This window comes from Zophobas morio, unplaced genomic scaffold, assembly GCF_036711695.1.
Source record: "Zophobas morio isolate AGI-343-1 ecotype UQ-CSIRO unplaced genomic scaffold, CSIRO_AGI_Zmor_V1 ptg000021l, whole genome shotgun sequence".
NCBI lineage: Eukaryota > Metazoa > Arthropoda > Insecta > Coleoptera > Tenebrionidae > Zophobas > Zophobas morio.
The window spans coordinates 19,738,905-19,754,932 of NW_026972126.1; the positions used below are offsets into that span (position 1 = coordinate 19,738,905).

At 36.4% G+C, this 16,028-nt stretch overlaps 3 protein-coding genes across 5 annotated transcripts; all 3 read right to left on the reverse strand.

The window, feature by feature from the left end:
- Nucleotides 1-1,461: 1,461 nt before the first annotated feature.
- Nucleotides 1,462-11,272, reverse strand: LOC135132183 (putative inorganic phosphate cotransporter). Of its 3 annotated transcripts, none has more exons than XM_064060172.1 (6): nucleotides 11,125-11,272; nucleotides 3,074-3,143; nucleotides 2,887-3,023; nucleotides 2,153-2,836; nucleotides 1,727-2,104; nucleotides 1,462-1,670 (listed from the first exon to the last, which is right to left on the reverse strand). In XM_064060172.1, the coding sequence occupies exons 2-6, from the start codon at nucleotides 3,108-3,110 to the stop codon at nucleotides 1,479-1,481; spliced, it is 1,428 nt and encodes a 475-aa protein (XP_063916242.1). In that variant the 5' UTR covers nucleotides 3,111-3,143; nucleotides 11,125-11,272; the 3' UTR covers nucleotides 1,462-1,478. The 3 variants fall into 3 exon arrangements, with proteins under 3 accessions (XP_063916242.1, XP_063916244.1, XP_063916243.1); XM_064060174.1 differs by lacking the exon at nucleotides 11,125-11,272 and adding an exon at nucleotides 11,061-11,103; XM_064060173.1 differs by lacking the exon at nucleotides 11,125-11,272 and adding an exon at nucleotides 3,236-3,381.
- A 504-nt stretch (nucleotides 11,273-11,776) lies between these two features.
- Nucleotides 11,777-13,470, reverse strand: LOC135131755 (putative inorganic phosphate cotransporter). Its single transcript, XM_064059603.1, has 7 exons — nucleotides 13,419-13,470; nucleotides 13,232-13,362; nucleotides 12,645-13,184; nucleotides 12,444-12,593; nucleotides 12,016-12,393; nucleotides 11,835-11,961; nucleotides 11,777-11,787 (listed from the first exon to the last, which is right to left on the reverse strand). The coding sequence occupies exons 1-7, from the start codon at nucleotides 13,468-13,470 to the stop codon at nucleotides 11,777-11,779; spliced, it is 1,389 nt and encodes a 462-aa protein (XP_063915673.1).
- A 660-nt stretch (nucleotides 13,471-14,130) lies between these two features.
- Nucleotides 14,131-15,801, reverse strand: LOC135131756 (putative inorganic phosphate cotransporter). Its single transcript, XM_064059604.1, has 6 exons — nucleotides 15,750-15,801; nucleotides 15,570-15,700; nucleotides 14,981-15,520; nucleotides 14,781-14,930; nucleotides 14,351-14,728; nucleotides 14,131-14,298 (listed from the first exon to the last, which is right to left on the reverse strand). The coding sequence occupies exons 1-6, from the start codon at nucleotides 15,799-15,801 to the stop codon at nucleotides 14,131-14,133; spliced, it is 1,419 nt and encodes a 472-aa protein (XP_063915674.1).
- Nucleotides 15,802-16,028: the final 227 nt, after the last annotated feature.

Consider the following 16,028-nt stretch of genomic DNA (forward strand, 5'->3'; position numbering starts at 1 on the left):
TCTCGAATATTTGACTTTCGATTTTTGGTTTTCTTATTTTTCGAAGTTCAGCTATTTATTTTAGATTTTTCAAATATTTCACTTCTCGAATTTTCGATATTCCGATTTTTTTTTTGGTTCTACGATTTTTCGAAATCTCTATTTTCGAGTTTTCGATTTTTTGATTTTCCGTTTTTCGACTTTTCGATTTTTTAAATTTTTGATTTTGCAATCTTCCATATTCGAATTTTCGATATCTTGTATATTTTTTAAATATTTTCCGTATTTGATTTTTCGAAATTTCGATTTTCGTGTTTTTGGTCTTTCGAAATTTCGAATCTTCGATTTGGGATTTTTGGAATGTTCAATTTTTTAAATTTTAGATTTTTCCATTTTTCCAATTTTTACACTTTTTCGTAATTAAATGAAAACTATAAAAATTGAATTTTAACTTTCCGATTTTTCGGTATTTTAATTTTCGAATTTTTCGATTGTCGATCTGTCGATTTTTCCTTCTTTCAGTCTCGAGTTTTCGATTTTTCTATTTTTTGATTTTTCAAGTTTTTGATTTCTCGACTTTTACATTTTTGTACATAATTTGATTCTTGCAATTTTCGATTTAAGATTTTTCAAATTTCAAATTTTTCAGTTTTCCGATTTTTAGATTTTTCGCTTTATTATTCGAATTATTTAATTTCGGTCTTTTGATTTCTCGATTTATGGATTTTTTTGTTTCGATTTCTGGATTTTCGGTTTCTCAACTTTTATTTTTCGAATTTTCGAGTTTTCAGTTTCTCCATTCTTCCGTTTTGAGATTAAGATTGAGTTTTTACTCTTCAAATTTTCGATTTTTAATTTTTCCGTGTTTGATTTTCTGATTTTTCATTTCCGATGTTTCGTTTTTCGATATTTCAAATTTTTGATTTCCCATTTTTGGATTTTTCGAAATTTCGATTTTCGATTTTGCGAATTTCGAATTTTCGATTTCTCGAGTTTTCGATTCTTCAAATCGATTTTTCATTTTTCGGTTTTTCGATTTTTTGAATTTTTGATTTTCAATTCTTAATTTTTCGACTTTCTAATTTTTCCATTTTTCCAACATAGAAACGTGTAGTTACGGGTACATCTGGACCAGGAAGTATTTTATAATAGCACAAATTGAATATCGCGTACCCCAAGGTTACATTCTAGAGTCGATTTTGTTTGTTTAAAAAAAAAATGGTACTTACCGGGTTGAGAATGTTGCTCCTCTGGAGACATTGTTGGTTCGGACATAGTCACACTTTCTCACTAAGTACCCAAATATCGAATCTCAGAAGATAACTTTCTGATTTTTGTATCTTGTGTCCAGATAAAATCTAATCACGGAAATCCAAATTTACATAATTTTGTAACGAATTCTCTATCTGTGATAATAACAATGTTAGGTACTTGCGGGATTACTGTTTGTAAACTCGGGTATTAAAAAATAACAAGAAAGCACACAATTTCAAACTTTTTTATTCTACAATATCACGAGTACCTTCCACTTTTTCCTTCCCTCGGTCTTCATTTCTGCTTTCACTATTATTATTTTCCAAATCGTTCCATGTTTGTACTTCCCCTGAAGCAAAAATCGCGTAGAATAATCCAGTAGAAAAATAAATCCCCGTGGTAAGCCAAAACACTTTCCTCCATAGAATAAGCTCAGTCTGTAACAAATCATACAGACACTCTTTCTACTTTCTACAGTCAATTAAAATCCGACCTTATCGTTTCCAAAGAACCCCACCGTCAATGGCGCCAAAATCGAAAACAACTGTCCGCTCCCATTGGTCAACCCAAGAATAGTACCAGTATGGTTGGGTGCCACATCTATCATGTTGACAAACTCACCCGCATTCAGAAAACTAGAAGCGGCAACGGCCACCACCAGAAGCGCCACGGCTGTCACTTTCTGCGTACCATCAACAAAACCCAGAACAAACAAAGCCAAACCTGGTACGAACATACCAATCGAATTGAAAATTTTCCGGGTGGTACCAATAGACAGCGTTTTGGACGAAATCAACCGATCCGCGATGAGTGGCGGCACAAAACTCACAAAAAACGTGACCAAGTAGGGGAGCGCCGACAAGTGACCATTCTACAATTTTAGACAAATTAGAACGGGAAGTACGACATCGGTACTTACAGAATTGATGTCGAAGTTCATTATGTTGCTCAAAAAGCTGGGGATTTCGGTAAGGAGGGTAAAAGTACCCCAGTTTTCGCCACAGGAGCTTACTAAGATAGCCCAGACGGGGAGCGAGGTGAGGATTGACCTCCATGGTGTTGGTACTTTCTCTTTTTGGCTGACGGAGTTGCTGCTTTCGATGTAGTTTCGTTCATCTGTGGAGATGTTCTTGTGTAGGGAGGGCGAATTTACTCCGAAAAAACCCAAAATGATGCCACAGGCGATTCCAGCGAACCCCAAAATGTAGAAGGCGTGTGGCCACCCTAATTTCGACTCAGCTATGGCACCGGTGAACATCATAGAAGTCACTACACCTAGAGACATGCCTGAGTATACCACGTTGGTGACGGTGGTTCTTTCATAGAGTGGGGTCCATCGACTGATCAAAATGTGGGTGGAAGGGAGAAGGAACCCTTGACTCAGACCTTGAACTACCCTACATATAATGACTCCTGTGGATCCCCAACTTTGTGCCAGAATTGGAATGAGGACGTTGCACACTGAACCTAGAATGGTAGTACCAACTAGGAACCACTTAGGGCCAAAGTGTTCGCCCAGTTGGCCACCGACTGTTTGAGTGGCAAGGTAGCCCCAGAAGAACGACGAAAGGATAGTGTCGGTGTTGGTCCACTGTGGGTACGTCTGAAAATCGGGTAGTACTCTGATGGTTCCAGAGTGGCTACAGTACTTACGATTATGCTCGGTTCTGGTGGTATTTTCTCTGTCATCGCTATTATGGCCACCGAAAGACATGTTCGTTGTCCGTTCACGATCAACAAGGTGATAAATAGTAGAAAGAATTGCAGATGGCGGGTACCAAAGCAGTTCTCTATAATTGCACAGTTTAAAATCATTGTTGTCACAGTGTAAAGTAAGCACTTAGTTTGGATTTTTCCTCTTCGTTTAGGGTGAGCATTTTGTGGTTTTTAGTCGATTAAATACGAGTCAGCTGAAACAATAATAATAAAGCATAATTATGTGTCACCTTCAACTTTTTCGTGGAAAATAGAAAAAAATAAACAGTTTTAAGTAGGTACTCACGTTTTATTTATTATTATTAGTACGACTAATGACTATTAAAAACGTCTGTACTTCCAGTGACCGATTGCGACTGTCTATAAACTAACCAACCCTGAATACATGTTGCACATAAATTGAGTGAGTACCATTGCCACCAAAAGTGTCACGAATTCAAGGTTAATGGCTATTTTAGCGTCACCATTTTAGCAGTAATATAAATTATAGCTATTTTCTTTCTAATAAAGATGTTCCTGCTTTAAAAGTGCAAACATATAATTTACTAAAATTGTTCATGTCCGTAGAAAATAAATTTGCCACAATAATGGATACAAAAATCCATTCATGAGCTACGTTATCATGCTTAAAAAAACATATATTCGTTTCTCCATACGAAACTGGTAGAGTATCCGATCTGAAAATCAGGCCGTAGGACTAGAAAACTTCGAGGAATCGAATGCTGAAAACCAGAAACGGAAAATTTAAACCATTTTGAAGTTGTGTCCTGCTAAAATTTGAAAAAAATTTTTCAACTCATAAATGACGGGCGTCCCACGGATATTCGTTCGTCTGCAATTAACCGGTAAAGTATATGAGCTAAAAGTCAGACCGTAGCGCAAAAAAACTTCGAGGAATAGAATCTGCAAAACCAGAAATCGGATACTTAAACCGTTCTGGAGTTATGTCCCGCTTAAATTTTAAAAATTGTTGTAAATTGTTTTCGTCCCATATACTTATATTTGTTTTTCAGTATTAAACGAGTACACTATCCGGGCTGAAGAACAAGCCATAAGACTATAAATCTGCGAGGAATCGAATGTTGAAAACCCCAAGGCGGATGCTTAAGCCGTTTTGAAGTTATGACCTCGTAAAATTTGAAAAATTGTTGTTTAATTTATGTGTGACACCCGTCCCATATGTATTCATTTCTCCACATTCAACTAGTACAGTATCCGATCTGTTGTGTCCCGCCAAAATTTGAAAAATAGTTTTTAATCCATAAATGACAACCGAAAACTGGCAGAGCATCCGACCTGAAAATCAGGTCATGAGTCCAAAAAACTTAGGGGAATCGAATGTTGAAAACCATAAAGCGGATACTTAAACCGTTTCGAAGCTATGTCCCGGTAAAATTTGAAAAGTTTGTTTTTCAAATTGTAAATGATACCCGTCCCATATATATTTTTCTCTCAGCACTAAATTGGTAAAGTTTCCGGTCTGAAAATCAAGTTGTAGGACTAGAAATTTTCGAGAAATAGAATACTGAAAACCACAAAGATCAAACTTAAACCGTTTTGAACTTGTATCCCGCTAAAATGTGAAAATCTGCTTTTAATTCATAAATGACAATCGTCCCATATATATTCACTTGTCGACACTGAACTAGTAGAGTCCCGTATCTGATAATCAGACAATGGAACAAAAAAACTTCGAAGAATCGAATGCTGAAAATCGCAAGGCATTCTAGAGTTATGTCCCGATAAAATTTGAAAAATTGTTTTTTAATACATAATTGACAACTATCCCATAAATATTCGCTTCTCCATACTAAACTGGCATAGTATCCGACTTGAAAATCAGCCCGTTGGACTAAAAAACTTCGAGGAATCGAATGCTGAAAACGGCAAAGTGGATACCTAAACTGTTTTGAAGTTATGTCCCGTTAAAATTTGGAAAGTTGATTTTTAATTCATAAATGACACCAGTCCCATACAGTTGTCTCTCAGGCTAAATTGGTAGAATTTCCGGTTTGAAGATCAAGCCGCAGGACAATAAATGTTCGAGATGTTCGAGGAATTGTATACTGAAAACCACAAAAGAAAAACTTAAACCGTCTTGAAGTTATGTCTCGCCAAATATTGAAAAACTACATGACAACCGTCCCATATATATTTGTTTCTCCACACTAAACTGACAGACTATCTCACCTGAAAATCAGGCCATTTGAACAAAAGACTTCAAGAAATTGAATGCCGAAAACCACAAAGTGGATACGTAAACCGTTTATAAGTTATGTTCCGGTAAAGTTTGGAAAGTGGTTTTTGAATTCACAAATTACACTCGTCCCATATATTGGTCTCTCGGGACTAAATTGGTAGATTCTTCAGTGTGAAAATGAAGCCGCAGGACTAGAAATTTTCCAGGAATCGAATGCTGAAAATCACAAAGGGGAAACTAAAAACGTTTTGGAGTTATGTCCCGCTAAAATTTGAAAAATTGTTTATTAATTCATAAATGACAACCGTCCCATATATATTTGTTTCTGCACACTAAACCGACAGAGTACCTCACCTGAAACTCAGGCCATTGGAATAAAAAACTTCAAGGAATCGAATGCCGAAAACCACAAAGTAGATACGTAAACCGTTTTTAAATTATGTTCCGGTAAACTTTGAAAAGTGGTTTTTGAATTCACAAATGACACTGTCCCATATATTTGTCTCTCGGGACTAAATTGGTAGATTTTTCAGTGTGAAAATAAAGCCTCAGGACTAGAAATTTTCGAGGAATCGAATGCTAAAAATCACAAAGGGGAAACTAAAAACGTTTTGTAGTTATGTCCCGCTAAAATTTGAAAAGTTGTTTATTAATTCATAGATGACAACCGTCCCATATATATTCGTTTCTCCACACTAAACTGGCAGAGTATCCCATCTAAAAATTAGGATATTGGACTAAAACACTTTGAGGACTCGAATGCTGAAAAACCACAAAATGGATACTTAAACCATTTTGAAGTTATTTTTCAGCAAAATTTGAAAAATTGATTCTAAATTCATAAACGACACCTGTCCCATATATCTGTCGCTCAAGACTAAATTTGTAGAGCTTCCGGTTTGAAGATGAAGCTGCAGAAATAAAATTTTTTAGGAATCGAATAGTGAGAACCACAAAACAGAAACTTAAACCGTCTTGAAGTTGTGTCCCGCTAAATCTTGAAAAACTGTTTTTAATTCATAAATGACAACCGTCCCATATATATTTGTTTCTCCACACTAAACCGACAGAGTACCTCACCTGAAAATCAGGCCATTGGAATAAAAAACTTCAAGGAATCGAACGCCAAAAACCACAAAATAGATACGTAAACCGTTTTTAAATTATGTTCCGGTAAAGTTTGGAAAGTGGTTTTTGAATTCACAAATGACACCGTCTCATATATTTGTCTCTCGGGACTAAATTGGTAGATTTTTCTGTGTGAAAATGAAGCTACAGGACTAGAAATTTTCCAGGAATCGAATGCTGAAAATCACAAAGAGGAAACTAAAACCGTTTTGGAGTTATGTCCCGCTAAAATTTGAAAAATTGTTTATTAATTCATAAATGACAACCGTCCCATATATATTCGTTTCTCACCACTAAACTGGCAGAGTATCCCATCTAAAAATTAGGATATTGGACTAAAACACTTTGAGGACTCGAATGCTGAAAACCACAAAATGGATACTTAAACCATTTTGAAATTATATTGTAGCAAAATTTGAAAAATTGTTTTTTAATTCATAAATGACACCTGTCCCATATATCTGTCGCTCAAGACTAAATTTGTAGAGCTTCCGGTTTGAAGATCAAGCTGCAGAACTAGAAATTTTTGAGGAATCGAATAGTGAGAAATACAAAGGAGAAACTTAAACCGTCTTGAAGTTATGTCCCGCTAAATTTTGAAAAACTGTTTTTAATTCATAAATGACAACCGTCCCATATATATTTGTTTCTGCACACTAAACCGACAGAGTACCTCACCTGAAACTCAGGCTATTGGAATAAAAAACTTCAAGGAATCGAATGCCGAAAACCACAAAGTAGATACGTAAACCGTTTTTAAATTATGTTCCGGTAAACTTTGAAATGTGGTTTATGAATTCACAAATGACACCGTCTCATATATTTGTCTCTCGGGACTAAATTGGTAGATTTTTCTGTGTGAAAATGAAGCCACAGGACTAGAAATTTTCCAGGAATCGAATGCTGAAAATCACAACGTTGAAACTAAAACCGTTTTGGAGTTATGTCCCGTTAAAATTTAAAAAATTGTTTATTAATTCATAAATGACAACCGTTCCATATATATTCGTTTCTCGCGTTTCTCGACTAAACTGGCAGAGTACGTGACCTGAAAATCAGGCCGTTGGACTAAAAAACTTCAAGGAATCGAATGCTGGAAACCAGAAACTGGATACTTAAACTGTTCTGCAGTTATGTCCCGGTGAAATTTGAAAAATTGTTTTTTAATTCATAAATAAACGTCCTATATAAGTATTTCTCTCTCAGGACTAAGTCAGTACAATTTCCAGTCTGAAAATCAAACCACAGGACTAAAAATTTTCAAGGAATCGAATACTGAAACCGGGAAAAGAGCAACTTAAACCGTTTTGAAGTTATGTCCCGGTAAATTTTGAAAAACTGTTTTTAATTCATAAATGACAACCGTCCCATTAATATGCGTTTCTCCACTAAACTGGCAGAGTATGCGATCTGAAAATCCATCCGTTGGACTAAAAAACTTCAAGGAATCGAATGCTGAAAACCAGAAACTGGATACTTAAACCGTTCTGAAGTTCTCTCCCGATAAACTTTGAAAAGTTGTTTTTTAATTCATAAATGACACTCGTCCCATATAAGTATTTGTCTCTCAGGACTAAGTTAGTATAATTTCTAGTCTAAAAATCAAACCACATGACTAAAAATTTTCGAGGAATCGAATACTGAAACCCGGAAAAGGGAAACTTCAAACGTTTTGAAGTTATGTCCTGTAAAAATTTGAACGACTGTTTTTAATTCACAAATGACAACCGTCCCATATATATTCGTTTCTCCATTAAACTGGCAGAGTATGTGACCTGAAAATCAGGCCGTTGGACTAAAAAAAACTTCAAGGAATCGAATACTGAAAACCAGAAACTGGATATAAACCTTTCTGAAGTTATGTCCCAATAAAATATGAAAAGTTGATTTTTAATTCATAAATGACACTCGTCCTATATAAGTATTTAATTCCCAGGACTAAGTTAGTACAATTTCCAGTCTGAAAATCAAACCACAGGACTAAAAATTTTCAAGGAATCGAATACTGAAACCGGGAAAAGGGAAACTTAAACCGTTTTGAAGTTATGTCCCGCTAAATTTTGAACAACTGTTTTTAATTCATAAATGACAACCGTCCCATTAATATGCGTTTCTCCACTAAAGTGGCAGAGTATGTGATCTGAAAATCCATCCGTTGGACTAAAAAACTTCAAGGAATCGAATGCTGAAAACCAGAAACTGGATACTTAAATCGTTCTGAAGTTATGTTCCGGTAAAATTTTAAAAGTTGTTTTTTAATTCATAAATGACACTCGTCCCATATAAGTATTTCTCTCTCAGGACTAAGTTAGTAGAGTTTCCAGTCTGAAAATCAACTCACAGGACTAGACATTTTCGAGGAATCGAATACTGAAACCCGGAAAAGGGAAACTTAAACCGTTTTGAAGTTATGTCACGCTAAAATTTGGAGAACTGTTTTAATTCATAAATGACAACCGTCCCATATATATTCGTTTCCCCACACTAAACTGGCCTGAAAATCAGTCAAATGGACTAACAAACTTCAGGGAGTCGAATGCTAAAAACCACAAAGTGGATTCTTAAACGGTTTTGAAGATATGTCACGGTAAAATTTGAAAAGTTGTTTTTTAATTCATAAATGACAGCCGGCCCATATATTTGTCTCTCAGGACTGAATTGATAGAGTTAGCAATCTGAAAATCAAGCCGCCTGACTAGAAATTTCGAATACTGAAAACCACAAAAGGGAAGCTTAACCGTTTTCAAATTATGTCCCGCTAAAATTTTAAAAACTATTTTTAATTCATAAATGACAACCGTCCCATATATTCGTTTCTCCACACTAAACTGGAAGCGTATCCGACCTGAAAATCAGGCCATTAGACTAAGAAACTTTGAAAAATCGAATGCGGAAAACCACAAAGTGAATTCTTAAACCGTTTTGAAATTATGTTGCGGTAAAATTTGAAAAAAGTTGTTTTTTAATTCATAAATTACACTCGTCCTATATATTTGTTTCTCAGGACTAGGTTGGTAGAGTTTCCAGTATGAAAAATCAAGTCGCAGGACTAAAAATTTATTTTCGAGAAATAGAATTCTGAAAACCACACAGAAGAAATTTGGAAAATGGTTTTTGAATTCATAAGTGACGTTCGTCCCATATATTTGTCTCTCGGGACTAAATTGGTAGATTTTCCAGTCTGAAAATCAAGCCCCAAGAGTATAAATTTCCGAGAAATCAAATACTGAAAGCCAGAAAGGGGAAACTTAAACCGTTTTGAAGTAAAGTTTTGTTAAAATTTGAAAAACTGTATTAATTCATAAATGACAACCGTCCCTTTTATAATCGTTTCTCCACACAAACTGGCAGAGCATGCGACCTGAAAATCAGTCCAATGGACTAACGAACTTCGGGGAATCGAATGCTAAAAACCACAAAGTGGATTCTTAAACGGTTTTGAAGATATGTCACGGTAAAATTTGAAAAGATGTTTTTTAATTCATAAATGACAGCTGTCCCATATATTTGTCTCTCAGGACTGAATTGGTAAAGTTAGCAATCTGAAAATCAAGCCGTCTGACTAAAAGTTTTCGAGGAATCGAATACTGAAAACCACAAAAGGGAAACTTAACCGTTTTCAAGTTATGTCCCGCTAAAATTTGAAAAACTATTTTTAATTCATAAATGACAACCGTCCCATATATATTCGTTTCTCCACAGTACACTGGAAGCGTATCCGACATGAAAATCAGCCCATTGGATTAAAAAACTTTAAGAAATCGAATGCAGAAAACCACAAAGTGAATTCTTAAACCGTTTTGAAATGTTGTGCCGGTAAAATTTGGAAAAAGTTGTTTTTTAATTCATAAATTACACTGGACCTATATATTTCTTTCTCAGGACTACGTTGGTAGAAAAAATCCAATCTGAAAATCAAGGACAAGAATTTTTTGAGGAATTGGATGGTGAAACCCCCAAAGTGGATACTTAAACCGGTTTGAAGTCATGTCCAGGTAAAATTTAAAAAATTGTTTTTAATTCTAAGTCAATGCAAGCAACAAAACAGCAAAAATTGCAAGGTCGTCGTTTTTAAACCACAATAAATATGGCAATTTTTACAGAGCATCCAAGGCAAATGAACTTCAAACATCTTTGTTGCACTTATCACCGTTTTAAATATTCAAACACGAAAAAATTAATTTCGCCGTTATCTAAACATAAAAAAGTTAGTCAAATTGTTATTAATTTAAATATCCACACGAAAGCGTCATTTACCTTTACAAGTCGTGACGTCCGAAACAAAAGCACTGAACACTGAAAAGCAAGGCTAAAAAATTTATGCTTATACGTATTTCGTATATTTATTGTCATAATATAGTCAAAAACTAGTTTTACCCTTAGACGGAAGAGGTGTATAATTCATAAATGAAGAAAGTTCCGAGAGGGAACGAAGCTCGCGACTAATTAAATAATGAAGTCATGCGCTATCCTACATGAAGAAGTTAAATAATATATTTTAAATCTATCAGTTCATTCCAAAGCTATTGACAGCTAGGTGAATGAATGCGTTAAATTATAATAGTAATGTATATACCTCAAGGAAAACATTTATAAATATCGAAAAGCGGCCTCGCTCGGAGAAAGCAAAAAAACCAAATCGAAATCCGAGGCTGACTTCTACACAGCGGAAAAAAAACTACCAAACCACAAACTCTAAAACTTTTAGTAAATAAATGTTTCTGCACCAATTACTCTTTATTAGCTATAGTTTTATTAATCTACTAAAAACAATATAACTTACCTTTAAAACAGCTAAGTAATCAATAAACCACCTTGCTAATTACCCAGAGCAACGATATACTTACTTTTAAAACAACCAAACAATTAAACACCTTGGCAATTTCCTAAACTAATAAAGATTTCGCTTTCGGAGTTGTGGTTACACTAAGTGTCGTAAAATAGACGGAGCGAAAGTAAAGGTACCAACTCATGACATTATTAATCTTAACATGCGTTAAGTAATAAAGACAATAAATATTTAACTGGATATGTCTATGGGGAGAATAAATTGAATCAAGCACCAGAACCAGAGCCGGTCAATATTTGCGCAGATAATTGCCAAAAGTTGCTCTTCTTGGCGATTTGGTACTTTCATATTTTCTCGACGTTTATATGGGTTTCAAAATGAAGAAAAGGCAACTGATAGCAACAACTTGGCAAAAAAATGTCGAAGTCATTGCATGGGTAATTTTGAAGCAGATATCTCCAAAGATAAGGAAAAACATTAGCTGGATGTAGATTATTGATACTCCAGACTAGTTTAAAGTAGCAAAAAAATTAAACTGAAGATTGAAGATAGAAAAAAAACTCCACTGACTGAGATACAACACTGATAAAAATGCTTACAAACAATTAAGGAAATGAAATAATTTTTTTAGTTACTGCTCTGTGTTTTTCCCGATTCACAACTTGCATTATTTTACGAAATTCAAACAAATCACTTAGGTACTCTTTGGTTTAAGACGAATCTGAAAAAATAACTTAATTTCTATGTTACAATACAGTTAATAGGTACCACTTTTCTCCTCCAAGTCGTTCCACGATTGAACTTCCGCTGAAGCAAACACTGCGTAAAAGGTACCACATGCCACATATACCCCAGCAACTAAGAGATAGACGTTCCTCCACAAAATCGTATCTGTCTACACCAAAAAACATAATTAGATTTATCCCTAAATTGTAGATACAACTTTTACCTTGTCAGTACCAAACCAACTAACTATGATGGGCCCCAAAAGCGAGAAGACGTTGGAAGTACCATACGCCATACCAACAATAGTTCCAGTATGGTTAGGAGCTACGTCGATCATGTTGACCATGAAACCACACAGTACCAAAGCGGTGAACGCAACAGCTACCACTAACAGTACTATAGCTAGTTCTTTCTGGGTACTGTCAACAAACGCGAGCCATATGAGAGCTGCCCCGGGTACATACATAGCCAAAGCACCGAAGATTTTCCTCACACTAGTAATACTAACGATGTTCTTCGAAATTAACTGATCGGCTAGTGGTGATACCAACACACCGGCAATCGCGTGTGCTATGTATGGTACCGCCGACAGTAAACTATTCTGAAACACACCCATTTTATAAATTATAAACACTAGTTAAAATGACCCACCGATCGTATATCATAGTCCATAACCCCATTTAAGTAACTCGGCATTTCTGAAACCAACGTGAACGCTCCGAGACACTGGGCACAAGCGGCTACTAAAATCGCCCATACTGGCATTGACGTCACTATAGACACCCATGGTGTTGGTACTTTCTGCAACCACAACGTAAAATTCACATCGCACTCAAATTTACACAAAAGTACCTTGGTGGTACCATACTCAACCGCATTTTTCTCCTGGATGTACCTCAGCTCTTCTTGTGTTACTCTTTTATGACTTGCGGGGGAATTTTCCACAAATATTGCAAAAACTAGAGCCCATGCCACCCCCAAGCCGCCAATTGAGTAAAACGCTATTGGCCAGCCGAGTTTCGATTCAGAGATAGTACCAGTTATGGGCATAGCAAGCGCAATTCCGATACTAGCACCAGAGTAGACGATATTGGAGACTCTAGCTCGTTCCGAAAACGGTGACCATCGGCTTAGTAGGTTGTGGATTGAGGGATATAGGAAGCCTTGGTTTAAACCTTGTATGACTCGACAGACGATTACTCCTGTGGAACCAAAGGCGGCGGCCATTGGTGGGATGGCAATGCTGAAAATTGATCCTATGACCATGGTACCAAACAGGAACCACTTGGGGCCGAAGTGTTCGCCTAGTTGGCCTGCTCCGATCTGGGGGATAATGTAGCCCCAAAAGAACGACGAGAGTACTATGTCGGTGTTGTCCCATTCGGGGTATGTCTGAGGAACTTGGGGTTAAAATAGAATACAGTGATTTTGGTACTTACTGGTACGCTGGCATCCGGGGGTGTTTTTGCAGTCATTGATATTATTGCCACTGATGGAATCGTTCGTAGAATGAAGGAAACGACAAGAGTCAAGAACAGTAAGGCGAACTGGTAGTACCGAATCCCGATTCCTGTAATTTTGCGGAAATTAGTACCGTTTGAGGTTGGAATTTGATTTAATTTTTACTCAGTCTAGACTTGGTATCGCTAGCGGGACCGGGTAGTTTATCAATTGACATTTTCAAGTTGGTTTTAATCAGATGATTGTTTGATTTTTGCTTATATATCCCTCACAAACAGCATGCAATTACAGATCTAAAATCTAACAGAACTTATCTAATCACAACAATTAAAACTATTAATTTGCAATTTACCACAGAAGTTTTTCGTGAGTACTTGATTGGTATATCAGTAGAAAACAGTTTGGTGTTTACATCTGTGATTTTGTACAATGGAATAGCCGCTTCTAGTGGTTCTTAGTAGTACCTATCTGCATTCTATCTCCTTATGGTCATTTTTCTTAATGTTTACACGAAATATAGTAACATAAGAAAAAAAAAAAACAGAGCAGGTAAATTCCATACAGCAACAAACACCTGAATCAAGTACCACCATGAGTGACAACACGTGAGATCGTGAATAAAATATGTTCAAAAACAATAAAGAAAAATCGATTATTATCATCAACTTTATCTTCAACTTGAACTTGAGTGCATATTTTACAAACGATTTTCAGGCTAATTTGAACTTTAAAATATTGCACGCTAATTAGCCGTGGATTTCTCTACTTAAATTTTTTGAGATAAAATGTAGGTTTCCTATATTATGAATACAATACATGCTTACAAAGAATAATAAAACAGACAAGATATAAATTTGATAAATATTTATTAAGTTTTCTAAACAGATCCATTTTTTTCCTCTTTAGTACCTTCTTGAGATGCTTCATCCTCTATGTCGTTCCACGGTTGCAACTCAGCCGAGCCAAAAATCACGTAAAAGCCGGTACAAGCAACGTAAATTCCAGCTGCTAAAAGAAATACTTTCCTCCACAGAATCGGATCTGTCTGGATTAAAGTACCACCAATTAGATGAACGATGATTTTATTATCTTATTACCTTGTCACTGCCAAGCAGACCCACAGTCAAAGGTCCCAAAATAGAAAAAATATTAGAAGTACCATTCACTAAACCCAGAATGGTACCAGCGTGGTTAGGTGCAGAGTCAATAATATTAATAAGAAAACCAGAAACCACGAAAGATGTACAAGCAACGGCCACCACTAGAAGTACCAAAGCTAGTTCTTGTTCGGCACCATCGATAAAAGCGAGCCACGTTAAGGCCAAAGCTGGAACAAAACTACCCAGTCCACTAAAAATTTTTCTCGTTGTGGTGGTACTGAATACTTGATTTATGATTAGCTTATCGGCTAGTGGAGACACGGCAATGCCTGTGAAAATTTGACCCACGTATGGTACAGCCGACAGAAGACTATTCTGGAATGGTATTTATTTAGTACCGAAAATTCGAAGCTTGAAAGGTACTCACCGATTCTATGTCAAAGTTCATAATACCGTCCATATAACTCGGTATTTCTGTGAGTAAAGTGAAACCACCCCAAGCTTGGGCACAGGCGGCTATTAAAATAGCCCACATGGGTAGCGACGTCAAAATACTCCTCCATGGTGTCGGTACTTTCTACAATATTTAAGCTACACACAGAAATCACGAAATTATGAAAGTCGTACCTTCGTAGTACTATATTTCACGCCATTGTTCTCTTGGATATACATCAACTCTTCCTTTGATATTTTTTTGTGACAAGTAGGCGAATTTTCTGCAAATATTGCAAAAATCAAAGCCCATGCTACCCCAGCACCTCCAATCCCATAGAACGCTGTGGGCCATCCCAGCTCAGACGCAGCAATTGCCCCAGTTAGGGGCATAGCAATAGCTATACCCAAACTAGATCCGGCATACACAACATTCGAAACTCTTGCCCTTTCGGCGATCGGTGACCACTGACTTATCAGATTGTGGAGCGAAGGATATAGAAAACCTTGGTTTAAACCTTGAATCACGCGACAGATGATTACTCCTGTGGAACCAAAAGCGGCTGCCATCGGTGGTATGGCTATATTGAAAACGGATCCGATGGTCATGGTACCACACAGGAACCATTTTGGGCCAAAGTACTCGCTGAGTTGGCCTGCACCAACTTGTGGCAGGATGTAGCCCCAAAAGAACGACGACAGGATTACGTCGGTGTTGTCCCATTCCGGGTACGTCTAGAAGAGTGGGTACTGACTACGGTACTTGGGTTTGTGGTGTACTTACTGGTATGCTCGGGTCGGGGGGTGTTTTTGCGGTCATTGATATAATAGCCACTGATAGGACCGTGCGCATCACGAAGCAGATAATGAGGGTGATAAACATAAGTAGGAACTGGTAGTACCGAACTCCTATTACTAATTTTTCGAAAATTAGAAAGTTTTGGGTACGTTTTTGAATTCTTACTTGGTTTGGGTTGATCTTCGGAGATCGGGATTTTGAGCTTGACGTCTGACATGGTGCGGAAAATGGGATGATAGGAAATAAATAAGACTTATCTTTTTTCTTCTTTATATATCTGTCGTTCATATGTTTGAGTAGCTTTCACGTATGTTTATCTAATCATTGTTAAAACTGCCAATTTGCACTTTGTTTATGTTGATGATAACAATGGAAAATGAAAAATTCCGTTAATAAGTGGTCCAGCAATATCTGCATTCAAGATCTTTTCCTGCAACCAATTAA